Source organism: Aphelocoma coerulescens, chromosome 2 (genome assembly GCF_041296385.1).
Source record: "Aphelocoma coerulescens isolate FSJ_1873_10779 chromosome 2, UR_Acoe_1.0, whole genome shotgun sequence".
NCBI classification, from domain to species: domain Eukaryota; kingdom Metazoa; phylum Chordata; class Aves; order Passeriformes; family Corvidae; genus Aphelocoma; species Aphelocoma coerulescens.
The window spans coordinates 24,344,279-24,364,789 of NC_091015.1; the positions used below are offsets into that span (position 1 = coordinate 24,344,279).

The 20,511-nt window shown below is 38.9% G+C and overlaps 1 protein-coding gene across 1 annotated transcript in view; it reads right to left on the reverse strand.

The window, feature by feature from the left end:
* Positions 1-20,511, reverse strand: part of CALCR (calcitonin receptor) — a 157,684-nt gene that overhangs the window by 45,058 nt on the left and 92,115 nt on the right. Inside the window, exons 3-5 of the mRNA XM_069006840.1 lie at positions 14,643-14,796; positions 11,364-11,474; positions 3,512-3,624 (exon numbers count right to left, since the gene is read on the reverse strand). Of these exons, the coding sequence (XP_068862941.1) occupies positions 3,512-3,624; positions 11,364-11,474; positions 14,643-14,796 (378 nt within the window). The remainder of the gene's footprint in view (positions 1-3,511; positions 3,625-11,363; positions 11,475-14,642; positions 14,797-20,511) is intronic.

Below are 20,511 nucleotides of genomic sequence, written 5' to 3' on the forward strand. Positions count from 1 at the left end.
GGCTGAAAAACCTAGGACAAGTGATCTAAATCCTGTCTACACAATGCTTAACTTAGGAAACCAAACTCAGGACAGGGATCTTGGAGTCATCCAGGCCACTTCTCTGAATCATTGTTTCACCGTGTAATGATAGCAAAAAAGCCAGCAAAATGCTGATTATGACCAAAAAAGGCACTGAGGGTAGAACATCAACATATGTTTGAAATTTACACCACAAGCCTTAAATGCACATGTGCTTCTGGTCTCCATACCCTATGGGCATAGCAGAGCAAGGAAAGGTGCAAAGAAGGCAACTAAAAGAGGTGAGGTTGGGTATCTGTGGGTAAATAGGCTGGGATTCTCCTCTTTGGAGAGGAGAAATCAGAGGGGGTTTATGACCAAGGTCTTCAGAGTCATGGGAGCAGCAGATGTGGTGAGCATTATCAACTCCCACCACACAAGAATAGCACACCCAGAGACACATTCTGGTTCTCATTAGTGTGAGCCTCGGTACTGGGCAACTCAATGATCTGACAGTGCCGTGAATCCAGTACCCATGGACAGATAACTGGGCTTTCAACTGTGACTTGTGGCAGTGAAATTTAAGAGCGGCTGATCCACATTTTTTAAGCCAGTTGTAAAATAAAATTGCAGGGCAGCACCTGGGCTTCAGAATGTTGAGGTATTTAAATGTCACACTTTGGTGTCAGCCAAGCTCTTAAGCATCAGCAATCTGTCAGAGGAGTGCAGGAGGCTAAATGTCATGCCAGGCTTCACCACTGTCTCTTTTCTTAAAGCAAGGACATAGTAGCAGCCCGTGCTGATAAAAAAGACTGGAAGTCTTAGTTTCTCTGCTGGGTTTATTTTCTTCTCAGCTCTACTTCATCCTTTTTTTTTTTTTTTCTTTTTTTTTTTTTTTTTTTTTTTTTTCGCTATGCATGAGCAATTTTCCATTTCTCAGTGATTAGATGAATTCCTTTTTGTAGCCTGAAGTTTTGACACCCACATCTTTTTGGTGGTACCAAGTAATTCTAAACTTTCACTTGAGAACAAATACAAACACAGCTCAGAAAGCAAAGTCATTCCTCTTAGTAAAGTTGCACATCTTATATAATTTGGTCTCGAGACATTTTACAGCTTTCAAATAAACTTCTGCATTCATTAACTTAGGTGGTGGTGGCCTGATCCAGATTTAAACCAAAGTCACATTTACACTGATCAGACCATGTAGAAGAGATGTGATCTGAGTATAAATACCATTCACCAAGTTATGGAAAACTATGCGTATTAATTGAAAATACCCTAGGTCTTCTAGTTTTCCTTCATGAAGACTAACCACTGCATTGCTAATGAGCACAAATGCTTGATAACTTGTTCTGAGAGCACCAGCAACCCCAGGCAGGACAGACCTGAGTGTGGAGAAGATGAGACGACTTTCTCCAATACAGAGTAGTGGGAGAGGTTTACCGGTGCATGTGACATTTCTTCCACTTCGTACTACACGGTTGCTGTGTTTTTTCATGACATTATATGGATATTTTCTTAAAGCCTGAATTTAATTTGAAGATGACTTGTTCAAAAATATTTTTTTCTGCCTATTACACAACTTATAGCCTGAAACAGCTAAAAGTAGGAAAGGCCTCGAGACAGCTACATGCAAGTTTATGTGCACCCTGGAGGATTCTTGGTTATTCAATCTATCTAACTTTCAGTTTTCAACTGCCAAATTAACTGTATATTTGGGACTCAGCCACTGCTTTTTTGATTGCATCCTGCAAACTTACTATGCCAAATGTTTAAAAAAGCCTTTGAAATATAACAATGATGACAGATCAAAATGGACAGAAATGTCAGCTAACAAACCATATGGTCTATCAGTACATTCTTAAGAGATGGCTAAAATTTTTTTTTAAGTGATCTGTCTCAAAAGTATAGCATATTGGTATTTTCAGTTAATTTCAAACAAATAATGAACACTTTTACTAATTTCTACATTCCTTGAACTGGCCACCTGTCATGTCCTTTTGACATATAGGACTTATATAACATGCTGACTCATTAAATTTTTTGTTTATTCAGACTTTTTATCCTGGATTTAGAGAACTTAAATGTTCTTCCTTGTTTCACTAGAATTCTTCACTTGAGGAAAGAGAATTCCTTCGACTCAGTTAATTATATTATGTGTAGGTAAGTGGAAAGAGTCTACAAATGAAGCACATTTCTGTTTACTGAAGAATTGGTTTAAAGGTCATAATCTAACTTGGCATTTCTATAAAGATAGATTCTTTCTGCATTTTCCATAATTTTTCATTTCAGAAAAATCATGATGTGCATATGATTTTCCTTTGCGTTCTATCTGTTCTCTGCATGAATGATGGTCAAAATTCTTCTTCTGGAAGGCATGGATAATAGGTAACAGAACTACATTTTTTGCCTCCTTACATGTGCCAACATCTGGAAAAATTATATTTTTATGGTGCTTCCACATAATGCCTCTGTAAGCTCATATTGTTACTATTATTCTTGTCATGTCACATAGGTGAGCACCATTTTACCATGATGGTTCATCATGCTGCAAAAACCTTTAGAATTCACCTCCTGCCTAGTCCAGTGGACTTTTCCAAGGCCCTTTGGGCTGAGTTACTACTGAGTATAACTACATACTGCTTTTTGGCTGCATAAAAAAAGGTCCTCCAACACAAACCCTAAATCAAATAGCTTCTTGAAACTTTTCCTTCCACTATTCCAAATAGTCACAAATTATTCTGTCACAAATCTGTAGTCAGATTTTCCTGGAGCTCCACCTGCATTCGAGAAATATATTTATTTTTATGAGCTTCCCTAACTTAATTTTTTAAAATTTTTCTCAGATTTCTCTCTCTTTGCTTCTTTTGGTGCTTTTATATTTAGTTCTTTTTCAGTTTAGCAACTTGATTATGGCATTACTGATGTAAATGCCTAATTCATTATTGTAAATAGTCTCAATTACTTCAGTAAAACTCAAAGTTAAATTTGTTCATGCTTGTAAGATTTTCTGTATTGATGGTACCTTCATAAATATTTATTTTCCAAGAGTGTGAATACAGGGTGATACTCTTTACTTAAGAAAAATAATTTTGACTTACATTAATAAATGTAATAAAAATAATTTAACTTACATAGCCCTGCAGAGAAGACATCAACATCTTGGAATATTATTGTTACAGGAAGCAAAATTGAGACTCTAAAAGATTATTTTGTAACTGTTGGTCAATCAGGAAAAATCATAGGAATCAAAAATGCCTTTCAAAAATACTGCAAAACTTGTCACATGAATTACCACTAAATCATCCACCCCACAGCAAACTCATACTTAGGTTTGAGCACTCATTAAATAATTTGGATAAGATAAAGCCACAAGAAAAATGTTGTTTTTATCTTGTGCAGCAAATAAAGCTGAAAGATAGGGCTGTTCTGGTCTCTCTCAAGTCTTATTGCTAGCCCAGCCCAAAACCATTGCCAAACAACCTCTGCCTCTTTAACTTCAGCATACCTTCAATTTTTCAGAGGTGAAAGAGTTGCACAGGGTGTAGTTGGACCAAGTCCGGTTGCTCTCAGGGTGGCGGAACCAATTTCCAGTTTCATCACAATATTTTGAAGCCCTCTCTGATAATAAATTGCAATAATAGTTATTTTAACATAAACATATTATGCATAAAAAGCCCATTGAAAAGAATTTCTTTGTTTGGGAACAAAATGTCTGTGTAATAAAATCCAAATTCTTTTCAACCAGTGTAATTCATATGCATCTTGCTAGTTTGTTGTTTTAGTTTTTTTCTGAGACTTATCTGGTGGTAAAGTTGTTGTTTAGATGTCTCCTTTTGCCCTGAACCCACTAGAGTATACATCTCAACCTTCATTCAGATGCAACATTTAGCTGATAATAATCCATTTAAATAGGCTGTTGACAGCAACTTATGGAAGAGAAAATAACCTTAGGTGCTGATGCCAGACCTGAAGGAAGTGTGAGGGGTTTCAGGTGTCAGGGTTAAATGAGTTAAAAACACGGCATAGATAAAGGGCAGTCAGTAGTATATAAACCAGAGCCTGGGTGCTGGAGATGCCAACAGCCCCAAGCCAGTGCTCTCTTTGTGCAGAGTAGTGGAAGAGTCTTGCCCAACCTCCATGCTGGTGGAATCCTGACAGGGAGAGCAGGAGCATTTCTTGTTCTCCTCCGGGTCTGCACAACATGCAGGCACAGAGACAAGCAGCCTCACAAACATTTTGGCGCTGGTACCACTTGTCCAGTTTAATTTAAGATTACTGCAGAGTTCTCTGTTTAAATAATGTGATGTGTCTTTGGCCTCTACACAGGTGTCTCTGGTGCTGGTTTCTTAGCCCAGGTGTCTCTGGCATCCTTCCTGAAATCCCTGACATATGGATCACACTCCGGGCTCGTGCTCCTCTGCATGTCCTTTTGCTGTGGTGGGGGGATGGTGGGCCTTCAGCAGAACACAGCTCTGAGGGTGCCTGGAGCTGCAGATGTGTGCGTGTCCCCCACCACACTCATACTCCTGCTGGGGACACCTTGGATGCTGAGGCACAGACGGTCACTCCTAATTGCCTGTCAGGTTTTGGACCAGTTCCTTTGGCCTTCCCTCAAGCATTAGCCACATGGGAGCCACAGGAATGTTTGCTCAAGTAACAAAGAGAGGATAAGATCATAAACTTAAATTATTTGATGTTTTCTTACATAGTGACACAGACACATAAAAAAAAAAGGTTTTTCAAGTCTGACTTTTAAAATAGTCTAAGAAGTCTACCTTGAATTTCCTTTTCTCGCTCTATAATTTGTTTGGCTTTATACTTAGATTATCAGCATTTCCAGTCAATACACTTTTACAGAGCCCACACCCATTTGAACATACACATTTTCATTTTTTGTGGTCAACATTCCCAGTTACTTTTCCTCATCTGATGATTAATGGCTCTATTAATTTTGAAGATTCATATTCCCTCTATACAACCCAAAGCAAGGAACTGATCATATGGGTAAGGTAAGGATTGTACAGACTGAGTTATCTTACTCTGACTAGAAGTACACTTTATATAGTGCCATTGCAGCAAAAACCAAAAAAGACAATCCTCCAGAACAGCATAGTTTTGAAATGATTGTGGATTTCAAATCATTGTTTTGAGACACTTGTTAAAAATCAATACGTGCATCAACAATACCAAGAGGAACAGTACATGTTATTTGAGCCTTCCATTGCTGCAGCTCAGAGATAATCTCAGACTGCCCGTGTAGCAGAGTTCCCTTTTACTCATCGCCAGATGCTATCAAATGCTGGAAAAAGTTTTCAGTCATAGAGCAAAGATTAATGGTCATGCTACCATGGAGCACGGTGTGCAAACATTGCACTATCCCATGCACTCTGCAAAGTGCACAGCTTTGGTTAATCTGCTACAGAGTGCGTATGGCAAGGTCATCCATCATCTCTGTCCTTCAGTGCCTAGGTAGGCGCTCTGCCAGAGTGTAATGTGGCCTCTCTAAGTTAGAGACAAACCTTTCGCCTCATACTTTTCCTTGAAGCCAGACAAACACGGCTGATCCTACTCTGAAAGTGCCCATGCCCCGTGGATTCCTTGCTGTGATCTGAGAATACACAACTGGGGAATAAGCCCTCTTTACCGTCCATCCCAGAGACTCAAACAAGTCAAACATCTCTTCTAAATTTATTCTTTTATACAAAAACAAAGCTGCAATCCAACCACTGTTCTACTGCAAGTTATTCTAGAGTGGCCCAGTAGTGGGTACGGAATTATGAACCTGGGCATGTGTTGGTTCTTGTGCTAACCAGAAGATTATGGTGAAGTCTGAAAAAATACACACCTGCAAGGCTGGGTAGGACAACACTAGCAAGGCAAAATGGAAGTGTGGGCTTTTTGATTAAAATATTGTGTAAATACTAATTTTTAGGCTCTGTCTGTACCCTATCAGCTTGGATAGAACACCACTTGAGCATCACATTATTCAAAGTGGAAGATCAGTGACATCACATTGGACTGATCTCGCCTGACGGCAGCAACCTTAAAGTTACATAATTCACAGGAAGTTGGGCAGGATTTCTGCAGTTAACTGAGAGAGACAGACACTTCAAGAGCTGTCTGGGGAAAATGGGTGAGAGGAATTTCATCCACAAGGGAAGTTTCGTGGCATCAGTGAAGTATTTTGAAAGATTAGCCAGTAGCAATTATTTGCATGTGTATTTTTTGTTGCACTAATAATGCTTTTATAATTCATATTTTCATAAAAAAACCCTCAGTCATTTACATGTAACAAATATCTTAATATCTCTGGAACACTATGATAGCTCTTTCAATCAGGCTTTTCACAATTAGACCAGCTCTACAGCTAGCACATGTTAAAGGAGTCAACATAGGAGTCAAAATAAGCAAAGTTTTTTTTATTGCTGAGTTATAAGATGAAAGAAGAAAGAAGCTATCCCCTGTTGCAGTCATGCTCAGCACATACTAGATGTTGGATTCTTTGCCATTGTTTAGATAGACCTGTGCAGTGCTTAGTTTTGCTGATGAAGGAATAGTTGATATAACACATCTGATTTACTTACATCCTCAGTAAAATATTCTGGAAGAAACTTTTTCAAAAATGAAAAAAATAATCTCATATAATGCAATGGAGACCCTAGAAAACTTCAATTCCAGTGTCCTAGTAAATGAAGGATTATCACTGTCTTCAGAGCATCTTAGTCAGCAGAACTAGAATCTGTATAAGAGTCATATTGGGCACTATGGGAATAGGAATTGATTTTTAAAATATAGCTGTCAAACTTGCTAAGGAGCTGGACAGAAGTACACAGAAGGGTAAGGAGAAAAGAAGCAGCTGTACAAAGAGTTCAGATTTGTCTTATTTATAATTGTCTAAATTATATCACTTCAAGACAAGAAAATAGGACCAGCAGAAATGCAGAACTGCCTCTTTTAGTTAAATTCAGCCACAATCTGCATTTTGTGGCAGCAAGAGAAGGGCTCTCCCAGTGTCAGAGCAGGAAGGCAAGGCTGTACATGCGTGTTCTTCGATTGTGAGAGGCAACAACACATTAATTATCATCTGATTAATCATCATCTAATTGCTTATGGATGCATATGGATTTGTTTCCAAATTGCACTTCTAGAAAATCTCTTCCTGGAACTACATTAAGAGTTTTGAGTAATAGTTTACAAAAGGAAACTAAAGACAGAAACCCAACAAAGGAGAGAACTGAGAGGAGATTTGCTAAATGTGGCTTTGGCTCACAAAGTGGGGTGAATACTGCTCTTAAATGCTGCTTTCTGCCAAAAAGTAAAGAGAGTGAAAGTGAGGTGAAAAGGTGTGTCTGCCACAAAAATACTTGCACATCCGGCTCCCTTGCTATGTGACTGCACCAAACTAATCCTGACTAAATGCACTGTACAGGGACAATGAGGTGGGCAGTGTAACACTCCCCTGCCACAAACCAAACAGCCCATGGGTGGCACAGGGCAGGGCTCCGTTCATCCTGTTGCCCTCTACACACCTGCCTTAATAGAAGGCCATTATATCCACAATGCTTTTTCTTTTCTTTCATTTTTAAGAATATTGCCAGCAGGAAGTGCATATGGCATTCCTCAAAAGCTAAACTCCTACCAATCTCAGTGTGACCTGGAACCATTTCAGAGGATTATACCAAAGATTAACCTGTCTAAAATATGAATATAAAATACAATTCAAGAGGATTGAATCTTGCCTGAACAGGAGCATATAAAATAGCCCTGCTCAGAGCTTCACAGCCAGAAGTGGATGAGACAACGAGTTTCCTGCTGTCACTGGCATTAAAGCAGTAGGTCTTGTTACGTTTTCCAGACAAATTGATTTGTTTTTATGCATTATCACATTGCGCATGATGTGCACTGCAAGGAGGAGATTGTTTCTTTCAGAACACAGATTCCTATCTAGTAAGAACTGATCTAAGTTCAGTGAAATAAGTGGGACTACACTGGGTAGCTAACTGTGAAGTTGTCAGACAGAAAATGAACAGCACTGAGTATGTTCTTTTTCACTTTGTTTCTGTGTTCTTTTCTTCAGAATACGATTTCACCTTGTTTACTTTCTAACATACTCTATCAATTTCTTCTTGGCATCAATGCTGGATGTTGTTGGGGGTCAGATAGAGAGCTGGTATTTGGCACCCACAGATACAGATGGGAGAAGGACTCGATACTATGCTGACAATAATGTTTCACCTTTCCAATTATGAAGGATGTAAGTATCAAAGAACAAAAATAGAGAGGAAAGACATTATTTTATTACAGGTCTCAAAGCTATACATGGTCTCCTAATGAAGTGACATAGCTATCAATTAGCTGATACACAGTGGTTCTGCAGATCTTGGTGCAGCCCAAAGCAACACAGCATGAAATACTTGTTTCAGAATTCCATGGGGTTACTTGCATGCCTAAAATACCTACTGAGGTGCTTGGATATCACAGACTCAATGGGGAGGAAATCTGACAGTCACTACATTTTTCATGATGGGAAATTGCTATTCTTTAGGAGGAATTTTTTTGTTTCTCAGCAGAAAATCCAACTGTATTTTGTTTAACACGAAGAAGTTACCAAAGGAAAAAATGGCTTGTGACACAAAACCTGACAGACTTCTCAGGACAGTTCAGTCTGTGCTTTTGGCCACCTGTAAGTGGCAGCCATTTTCATTAGCAGTTGACAGACTTGTAGACACCCCCCTTATTTCTTGTCTCCCTCCTACTTTATTAAGTCTCCATGTGACAACCAGCCACCTGTAAAGCAAAGGCTGACTACCAACTGGTTTGATGCCACATCTGTAACACATGCTGGGTTACTCAACAGCTATTCTAGGAAAGCAGCTCTGCCTCAACCAGGAGATGCTGAGGTGCTGCTGAAACTGGGAAACAGGGTTGACTGACCAGGATGCAGGGAAAGAGGCTGATAGAGGTGCTGATGAGGAGAAGAGAAATGTGGCAGAGGAAAATATTGGGTCCAGAAGACCACAGGTATTGTTCTTAAAGAGGATAGCAGAGATAACAGCAGGAATTTAATTACTTGAGGGGGCTTTTCTTCCTACGGCTGTGTACAGAGAACAGGAATACCAAAATATTGCCAAATTTCAACTTTTAAATCTTGGCAGAAAGAGTAACTGGAGTATGCACACACTGTGGGCCAGATTCTGTGACAAGCACTTGTACATTAAGGAGTGATTTGCAATCACAGACCTTGGCATTAATAAGCATTAGTAAGTGGAGTGAGATGCTTCTCCATGGATGGCTTCAAGTGTTACCTTGAAGAGTGCTGTTGTAGCAGAGCAATTAGTTCAGAACGAGTCACTGGAGGCAAACAGACAAATGGAAAAGTGGAGAATAGGTGGCTTGGGAGTGAGCAGGAGAGTGGCTCTGAAATCATCCCCATCTGTGGAGGATGAGGACCTTCAGTCATAGGGAAACTTCCGTGATCACAAGGCTGCCCAACACCCACCTTTGCAGGTACAAGCTGAGCATTGCATGGAGAATGCACAAACTATGATTGTTAGTGCCACAATTTTTTTCTTCTATGAAAACCAGGGAAGCAGGGAAAGCAAAAGACTTGTAGTAAATCTTCCTGTTCATGAAGTGAGCTGTTGCTCTATGGGAAGGATATAATGAATAAAATGGGGTCTGACGCAGAAGGTACAGACCCCATCCTAGAAGCATTATTAACATGCATGCAGGAAAAGGCTTGTGTAACCTCAGGATCCAGAGCCTCAAGCTCTCTCCTGAACGTGGGCACTTCTGTCTGGGAACTGAACCAAGTTCTCCCAATTCTTCTAAAATGCTCTTTTGGAATCTTTTGTGCAAATAGTCTAATGGTTGAAGCATTTGTCCACAGAGAGGGAGATCTGAGTGAAAAGCAGTCCTGCAGCTGAGGGCCTCAGCTTCTCAGTCTGTTGTCCCCAGATGCGCCAATGATGAGCCATGAGCATGACGCTGCTGCAAGACTCCTCCTTGAAAACTATGGCACTGTACAGAAAAGGGGTCAAGTCCTGCATGTCAGACAGCAAAAAAAGGGCACAAAAGACAAGACCGTGCGATCTGGTTCCCATTGTCTGTCTCAGGAATGTCAGCTACTGTAAAGATTTGTGGGGTTGGTCTCAGGGTGTTTCCACAGGAAGTGGATAGTGACCTTGCCCCATGAGCTCACTTTCCAAGCACAGAATTGCTGAGCAAACAGATTTCCTTCAATCCATCCTGTCCAATGCCTTCTTCCACTGGAAAGAGGGATGTTTCTTCACCAAAGATTGAATGGAGGTTTGAATCCCCTCACACTCTGACATCGGAGATTTCCCACTTGCTGCGTGAATTCTGTAATTATGGACAGCTTGATTTATGAAGAGCAGAAATAACAATCAATCTGGCTGCTACTGTAAATAGGATTCAGCAAAATGCATACTGGGTTTGATCCAACCTGGAAACCCCTCAGTTTCTAAATAAGCAAAAAGCTCAAGAAAATAATCAATTTTAGCTAATGATGCTGGGTAATTAACTCACAGCTATGTAATAATCTGTTTCCTTCATTTCCAGTTTGGCACATACAGCTTGGTTTAAGCCTGTTGAAAATGTTTAGATTTATGTTCCCTCCCTCCCAAATGTTTAATTTAATTGATTTTAACTGTAATTGGTGCATTGTGACTATGTGGAATTTAGCACAGTGTAGCATCAAGCACCGCCTATAAGCAACATGTCCTGAGCATGGAGCACATGACTGTGTCTCTCTTCAAACGGTACTCTCTGCAGAGTTAAACTTGTGTCTCATATTTCCTCATATCTATTTAGAAATACTTCATTGATTTTTCATTTTTCCTTTTCAATGTTCTTCAATTACATCTCTCAGTCTGATTCTAGTATTTGTATGAAGAATTGATCTAACAACTGAAACTCAGAGACTGAAAGAACATTATTTCTGCTCATCTTCTTCCATAAAATGATATTTTCCAATAAAACCTGAATAAAGAACATACTGATACATATTGCAAGCACATAAGCATTTGCTCTTCATTATAAAAACTTAGAATGAGGTGTTAAGAATACATTGATGTTATAATTCAGAAGTCAACATTTTCATAAACTAGGTTCCATGAATCCATGGGTTATATTTACATAAATACATATAAAATATTTTTTAAATGAAAATATGTAAATTAGGGAACCCAAAATCTTGATGTGTTTTAATTTCAGCCAAACTTTTGGAGGTTTCACAATGCTGCAAAAATGCCACTGGATTGAGCACATCCACTCGATGGCACAGATGGCCTGAAGACATCCTTTGAAAGATAAAATGATAAAAAGAAATACTGTACCAGTTGGATCGAAGTCTGGAAAATAATCTGGACAATTCTGAGCAGTGAGCCTTCCAGCAGGTGTGTCATCCCAGCACAACCAGCCATCCCATGTTCGGTTGCAGAACAGACCTGGACATTTAAGACAATTGTAGGAGTTAATTCAACATAAAGTCCCTCCTGAACCACTCTGTTCTAGCCTCTTGAGGAATATTGCTGCCTGCAGACAATCAAGTTTTCTTTTTGTAATACACGCCTTTGTTATTGTTACACTTAGAGTGGCATTCAGTTGCTACAAGGTACTTGTTGCTGCTGACCTGATGTTAGTAGTGGTGTTCATTTTACCAGAAAGTCATGTTTTAAAGCCTGTTGAACTGAACTTTGAATGTAGGATCCAATCCTTCAAATTTCTCTCCTTGGTCCTCTTTCTGTCGTCAGCTCTAAGCATGCACACTAGTGGTACCATAGACTTATGAGACACCCACTTTTCATTTCACCTTTTGCTGCTCAGTAACTCTGAAAATCAGGTTTTTGAAATGTAAAGGTAAGAAGCATTTGTAGAGACATCCCAGCTAAAAGCAGCATGTGCAGAGACAGGTCCCTGTCAGGCTGTTGCCTTGTTCAACACCAGAGATCGGTGATGCAACTACAAAATCCAGTGAAGCAGGTGCAAGACTGATCTGTAACATGCAGATTCTGCCTGCTGATGTTGTCTAGGTAGGCATGCTGTGATCTCTTCACGCCCCTTCTGGGAAGGTGGTGCTGTTGAGTCTGTGGGATGTTTCCAGCCCCCAAACAGCAGCAATGCCGGGAGGCAGAATACAGCTCATTGCTGATCCCCATTACAGGGATTGTACGTGCTATGGTCCTTGAAACTTGTGCTGTAACATGACTCATTGTGGATTTATACAAGAAACACATTAAAACCCCACTACCCTTCCTAGTTATTTTCCATTCAAAACCAGTTTGTGTTGGGGAAAATGTATTTATCATCAAGACCATCAGGTTAAAGTGAAATAGAATGAAAAGATACATCTTAGCTTTTTGTTTGCTCTGGGCCTGAGGAAGTATCAAAAGGCTGTTTTTGAAAGAATCATATAGAAGGCATGTAATAACCACCGAAAGTTGTTAACATATGGCTAACTAATTGCTTCTAGAGCTTTTGAAACTATCCACAGCTAAACTTTCTTACTGAAGAAAGAAAGCTGTAAAAAGACATCTGAATTGCTCCAATTTGCACCAGTAACTGTTTGTAAGTCAAGCAGTTGTTGATTAATAATGGAAAGCATAAAAATTTCAAAATTAATTTTTTCCAGAGTAGATGTTGTTCAGAAAGGAAATTTTTATGTACACTTTTTCTTCGTTAGCTAAGATTTTATGCACATATATTTTTCAGTTATCAAGTTAAATGTGCTAATGGTACTCGTTTACTTAATTAACCAATCATCGTATCAGCAGTTTGTTATCTTTCCTTCAGGCATTGTCATGTTCTTCTATATCTTTGAAATGTATCTGAAAGACTTTTAGGAGTATTTTTGTAATATCAAAGAAAAAGAAGAGTAGAGAATGATTACAGCTTGAGCTTGTATTTGAAAAGTAGTGCCAAATGGAATTGGAGGGAATTTGTAGTTCTAAAACTTTAAATTCTTTGCCTGGTCTGATACAGAAAAATAATCACATAGGTCAATCTCTTCATCGTGGGCTTTCAAGGTAACTAACATGATGTATATGCACACATTTATCTATATCTATCTGTGCATACATATACACACACATATATATACACACACACTGTGCTGTTCTGGAGGGATGATGATGTGTTTCCATGTGCTTGAGATCCTCATTTTACTATGTCTTGAGTTCAGAATACTACTTCAGTGGTGCTGGCATCGTTCCTTAGTCACCCATTATCTCCATTCTGAGTTATAAAGGAATTAAGTGCATGTTGCTATGAAAACAAGAGCCCCCAATGGCATCACTTAAACCTAGCTGCCAGCTGAAGGAATGCAGAGACTGCCCTGCTTTCCTCCTGTGATAAGGCTGCCCTTGAGCACTCCTAGGAATTCATGTCTTGATACATACGAATTCCCAGCTCATGCTGGAAAACCCGCCGTTTGCAATTTATCACACCAGCAAAGTGCAAAAGAAAGGTGAATCCAGTGGTTACTAACAATGGATGCAAAAACTAGGTGTTTACAGAGCGGGAGACTAAAAGAGTAATCTAACAAGAAATATAAGTTATTTCCCCCACAAGTCCAGCAACTAAAAGGCTTTTTCATGCCTGAAACATCATTCTTTCTATCCCATAGCTGTGTTTAACTGCTTGTGTGTATTCCCCAACACTGTCCTGAATTAAAACCTATTTTAAGCAGTGGGAATCTCTATATTCATTCCCAAATATTTCTGCATCAAGACAACATCTAACCCATCTTTGAGTTGTACAGAGTCCAGTAAAACTTTTAAGATAAAGAGCTGTAGAAATGTCTTCATTCTTGTATTACAAAAATTCCCACATTATCAACACCTCTATTAGGTTGGGTGTTTTCGTTAATTTTTAAAAATATATTTTCCCTTTAAACTGTGTCCTCAGTATCTGTTGTTTACTTGCAGAAGTCTCACACTATGTGTCACACTGTGACATTTTTTTTCTCTAGCTACTCATATCTTCTTTCGTATCTTCTGTGAGAAAAAATGGCCAGAACACTCAGTCCCAAACAGAAATGCTGTTTTATATTATGCAATTGCAGCACTGCTATAACTTGTCTTCCCTTTTTATTAATTTTCATATATGCCTCATATTCAGTAAAGATGAGTGCTCAGTGCTTCATAAACTTCTTTTTCCTATTGTTGCTGCTGAATATAAGATACATGGAACTTGTGCTGGTACAGAGCATGACAGCCAGCAGTCAATACACAAATGACAAAAAAATTGAAACAGTGAGTGGAGCAAACAGAACAACATTTGTATTTAAGATTGTATTTAAGGTGTGACGTTGCTGAGAAGTTTAGGAAAATGCTATTCCCGAAGCAAGAACAACAATTTCATCTCCTTTCAAGCAGGAAAGCACTGTGCCAGAAATGTAGGTGAGAGGAAGGAAGAGCTGTTCATTTCCTTGGCCCCTTCCAGCCTTTTTTCTTTCTCTGCACTTCGGAGGATGCTAAGTAAGTGTGAATTTAATTACTGTTTGTGGAAAGGAAACTGCACCCTGAGGAAGACTATGGGTTAGTATAGAGAAGAATTTCTTTATAATTATATAACCACACATGGCAAAATAAAGATATTTTAAAAACCCTTTTTACCTTTTTTCTTGTATGGAGGAGCTCTGTTCATCCTCTCATAACATTTGAACTGCGAATCTATTATCTTCTGTCGTATGACTGAATTTTCAGTTACTACAGGCTCTAATGTAGGATCAGTATAATTTACAGTAGAAGAAAGACTTGGAACAATTCTCTGTACGGAAAGGAAAAGCTGTTAGTACAACTGAATAAACAGAGGATTAAATTAAAAAAAAAAAGTGAGGACCAGAAATTTCTATTATTCATTCTTCAAAGAATGAATTCTTCAAACTTGTAATATTTACAAAGTAAGTGTTGAATTTTATTAGTTTACCTCATTAAAACAGAAGATTTTAACCAAGACATTTTTCTTGGCAAAGAGAGGATTATTAAATACTTGATAAGATCTTCAAAATCCTTTCATTTAATTTAGTGTCTGCAAGAAAATTTTCTATCTTCCCAGAGTTAAACCCATGTATTTCTGCTTACTTGTGCTGATTTCTCTCTAGACTTTGCAGACAAAATACCTCAGTGACACAGCCTTTGCTTTGAACTGATTATTTCTTGTTTTATGTCACGTCTTGAGCTTCAGTAACTGTTAAGGTCATAGAAACACAGGGTAGAGTTTAAACCTCAATACCTGACCTTAGATTCTAGTTAAGTACCGAAGCAGACTCTAAATTTGATAGTCTAAAGAGCAAGGTCCTCTTTGATCTAATGGCATCTTCAGAATTATCCCATTCTGAGCTGCCTGCAGGTTAAAGGAAAGGATCATTGCCTCTGGAAGGCAAAGATCTCAGCTAGAGAGGTCAGTTATGTTCTTTTGCCATCCATCCATGCATCCATCCATCCATCCATCCATCCATCCATCCCTCCATCCATCCATCCATCCATCTATCCCTCCCTCCCTCCCTCCCTCCCTTGTACAGCAGAGGTGTGTGACCAGAAATTTGTGGGGCTTTAGTTTGTTCTGTTTTGCCTCAGTCCTGTATCAGGACTCTGCTTGAAGGTGATAGTAAATTATTAGTTCCTCTGCTTCCCCACAAAAAAGCAACATTTTTGTAGCACTTTCTTAGCATGACTCTCTGTTTTCCCTTATACTAAATGGTACCAAAGCCATCACAAGCACATTCAGACTCATTTGCAGGCCGCTTCAAAATCCAGGATTCTCATAAAGACTCAAACTTGACCTTTTTAACAGCAAATGCTAATACAGAGATCTTTAAGCATGCATTTATAGTTGTTTGAACTGAAAGCATGACAGGCTTGAAAGTTCAAATACCAGCTTACTTCTTACATTTTGCTCCCCCTTTTTTACTGCACATCCCAGGCTATTGTATCGCATCAATATTACTTTTTTCCCCATTTGCATGCTAAAACACCTTGGCAAAATACACAGAAAAACCACAGTATGTTTGACTTCATTGAAAAAGAAAGCCATTACTTTTATCCTGATACTTCTATGCCAAGCCATGTCAGTTTAATATTTTTATACTCTTATATCTAATAAATTATATTTTTCTAATCTAATCTAATTTGATCTCTTTTGACACAGACATTTTCAACTGCATACACCTGCTAGCTGGAGGACATGGAGGCAGTCAATCTTGCTTTACTTAAGTAGGTGCTTGAAATAAAATAGGAGGAGAAAGGAGGAAAATATTTTCTGGAAGAGATAATTTTATATAAATTTTAGGTGTATGTATACATCCAGCCCTCCCCTCCCCCCAGCCAGAAATATACTTGGACAATGAAGCCATTTGGAACATTTCTTCTGGCCATCCATGTGAAAAATTAAGTATCTAGAAAGTTAGGAAATATAGGAAATACAGAAGCAAAGCCAAACATCACAGATCCCTAACTTTTAAAAAGACTAAGGGGAACAGCTGGAGTCCCCAAGAACCATTTAAAAACCAGCCAAGCAAAATCCTAAATCCAGCACAGGAAAGTGCAGATAAGGTACTTCAGATACCCTCAGCTTTGCCTTAGCCCTTCATGTCCATATCCATGTCACAGGCTCTGGTGCTTCTCTGAAGTAATTAATAGATACTCCATGCTAATTTTTCCCATTCTTATCCTGAATAATACCTCAGTTCCAAGCTGTTTGTATTCAAGAGAGAAATAACAGTTTCATCACAGGAAGCTAGGAGGACTTCTGTGGCAACACCTTTCTTCTGCAATTCTGGGCCAGTTTGGGAACACATCCACATGTGGGATGATGGTTTTGAGGTGTGAAATACAATTCAGACACTAAAGTCATCCTACTCTTATAGATAGTTTCATTACTTGCAGTGTGTGCATGGTGGTGGATACACTAAATGTCCTGGATTGTGTACAATGTCAGAGTGCTCAACATGACCAGGAGGCCTATTCTACTGCCCCTGTACAAAGCAATCGTGGTACAGCTGAAATTGCCAGCAAAGTTTCTGCTGCCCACATTTAGGCCAGGAATTCACTCAGACAGATTAAAAATATGGATGAGTTGTGTCACTAAAGCTCATCAGTGGAAATCACTTAATGGCTTCCAGTAAAATGAAAAAAGCAAGTTTGGATAAAAATTGGAGTAATAATATTAGATTTACAGTTGTCTTTTAAATTATCTTTTTCTTTTATTGTTCTTTTATTTTTTAAATTTTTTCCCTTTCTTTTTTTTTCTTTCTACTGAACACAGAGACTCAGACACAAAACTCTTTCCAGGCACTTTTTATGTAATTGAATAGTTTGTGTGTGAAATCAAATTAAGGGGTTATACATAGGTATGTCACTGGTATTGTTCATCTGTGATATGCCTTTTAAATGTACCCTTTCCTTTGATTGCTATTACTCATTTCTGTTTGCCTAGATTTGAAAAGCTGGCCTTGGGAGCTTGAACACAATTTTCTTCTGCCTTAAAATCAGATTACTACTTCAGCAGATTAATGAAATATTAATTCTGTGGCTTGCTGGAGGTGGAGAAGTCATATCCATGTTTGAAACATTGGTTTTTTTACCATGTGTAAGAGAATCCCATGTCCATCACCCAGAATTTAAAGCCTGACATCACAAAGTCAGCCCAGTGGGGTGGTGATCTAGCCTTTATACACCTGCAGTTCAGTCAGACAAGAATCTTGATGCAGTTTGTGATGTCAGATGTAATTATTTGTTTTAGTCTTCCTCACTCCTTACTGTAGGGGTCAGACAAAGGCAAATGGGGCAGGAAGATATGTCTGGGTCATTATTCTCTTACCAGAAATAGCAGGAGCTTGGGTATGGCTACATGGGAGGGAAAGCTTAGTGTGTTGTGTTAATAGGAGAGGCTGGGAATGTTCCATCAATCTCTGTGTATCAGTGTTTGTATATGCTCTCATGGAGTTAATGATTAGGACTCATATCTGCTACTATGTTTTGATTGTTATATCAATGTATTTTAGGAATTAAGACTTAAAAGACACATTTGTACCACAAAAAAAACAAGGTCAATTAATCTTCACCTGGTAACTACCTACATATATTGAACCTACAAAATATGGAAGAAATTTTAAATGTTCAGGGTCCATTACTACACATTAAAAAGCCTTCCCATCCATTCATAAGATACTTCAGATGTAAATATAAATGATGTTTATACAATAACGGAATGCCTCATTCATTTATAAACATTCTTTATTAGGGAGAAATTAAAAATTCACAATAATTGATGTGATCATGGCCTGAAAATGCACTGAATTCTTCAGAAGAAAACAGTTTAAGTGATGTCCAATGCAGCAGTTTAGCAGCCGTACATATGATGTCACTCCTAAAAGTCCAAGTAAATGACGTCATACATACGACCACCAAGCCACCACGTGACAAATGACTGATATAAGAAAGTGAATTATCATTACAAAGAGAAATAACAGGCTGCTGGGAATGCTGAAGTTCACTTTATACCTAGAATGAATAAAGGATTCTGAGAAAGCAATTTGGCTTTATTATTAAATTATACAGGAATGAATAAACAGTGCCCTGGTTTCTGTAAGACAAACTGCTGTTAACCTGTGAAAGACTGTGCCCATTTCTGCAAGAGAGAATCCAGATAAAGTAAGCATAAAATTATTTCACTTTTTTCCCACAAAATATTGGACATGATGAACAAGCATCCCCAAATATTTTTCTTCTGCCATCAAGGAGCTTGCAGAACACTAACAGTACCTATACATGACATTTGGGAAAAGAAGGCATTTGTAGCAGTCTTTGATTGTAGCTGTCTTTTTCTTTTTCCCTCCTTCCACTAAATATAGTAATTTAGCAACAATTATTGGTGAGCTCAGACTAGTAGAAATTCTGAATGCTCTAACTTTTTGTTATTGATTTCAACAGCTCAAACATTCACTTGGTATAATTCTTTTAAAACTGCTGTGTGCAGTCATCACTTTGTGGATCACTAAACTCTGGTTCTTCAGTACGTCCCGTTTTAGAGAAAGAGCTCAGCATGATTTAGATGAGTTGCAGAGCCCCTCTCATACTTTGATTATGTTTGAACTACTTTTCACAACTGCTAGTGTTGCAACAGATAAGAAAACAACTGTGATACCTTAGGAAGGTCATTAGCATACGGTATTCAGTAAACATAATCATTTGTATCCATCACAAGTGTGCCAGCAGGCAGCAGGCAATTTCTTTGGGGAAATACTACAACATGGCATGTTTTACTTAATCACTAAATGTTAGAATTTTCCCATACTCTCTTGCTGTCGGAGCAGGATGGTGATTATCTCAGTGAGATCCCATATGACTACCATGCAGATTTTGGCAGCCGTTTAAACAAGCATGAGATTGTCAGGTACAGTAGATGAAGACAAGTTTGTTGTAATGAAAAGCAAGTCACAAATCTTACAGTCCTTTTCCATTCCTACAAGATTTGCTTACATGAAGAAGCTTTACTTGCATGTTACCCTGGTGAAAAGTGTGGGCTAATCCAGAATACTTCATGGATATTTCTTTTCAGCCCTGATTATCACCTTGTGAGAGGCCTCTTTACTGCAATTAGCTGCATAGCAACAGCCTTGTTTTTTAAGAAAAGCAGAGATGTAGTCAAAATGTCCTGATCATCCCTGAAACTGGGTGAATAGAACAGAATACAGCATTCCTATTTCTTGGGAAACCATGAGCTGCTTGAGTCTCAAATTCTCACACTAGTTCTTACCACCTTAAAATATCAGCAGTTTGCTTTCCAGAGCTTCCCTTGCTTGAGAACAGCTTCAGAAATTGTGAGTACACGTATTTACAGTGTGAAGCAACCCATAAATAGTTACACAGGGAAATGTGCATGCAGAACAACAGCTTCCAAAGACATGGTCTCAGGTGATGAGACCCTGGGGGATCTCACCATCCAAAGCTAGGGAGGACCCTGGGCTCACTGAGGTGCCAGACAGCAAGAAGGCTCAGAAGAAGCAAGACAAAGGAGTCTGTGACAGGTCTTCAGCAGCTCTTCTGCCATGGGAGGTCTTCTCTGGACCAGATAATGGAAGAGATGCTGTCTAAGCAGGAAAAGGCTTGTTCTCACAATACCTGCACAGGTATGTGTTTCAGAGATTCACAGTGAGAGCCACTGAGCTGGGCAGGAGCAGGAGCCCAGCAGGAGCCCAGGAGTTGGTGGCCACACCACCTTACCACCCCAGCTGTGAGGCTCAAACAGATGCCCCATGGGCAGCTCCCCCATCACAGTGACAAGTGCTTTGCTAATGGGTTCTGGAGGCTTGAACTGACTGTACCACAGCTGTATTCCAAAATACACCAGTTTGTGCAGTTACCAAAAAGTACATTTAGGTTTCCATATAATTAATTTTCAATGTTTTGTGAGCAGGAATTATTCACGAGTCTTTCAGGAGTTGGAAAGAAGTACCAGACTCTGCACAGCTTTATGACAGAG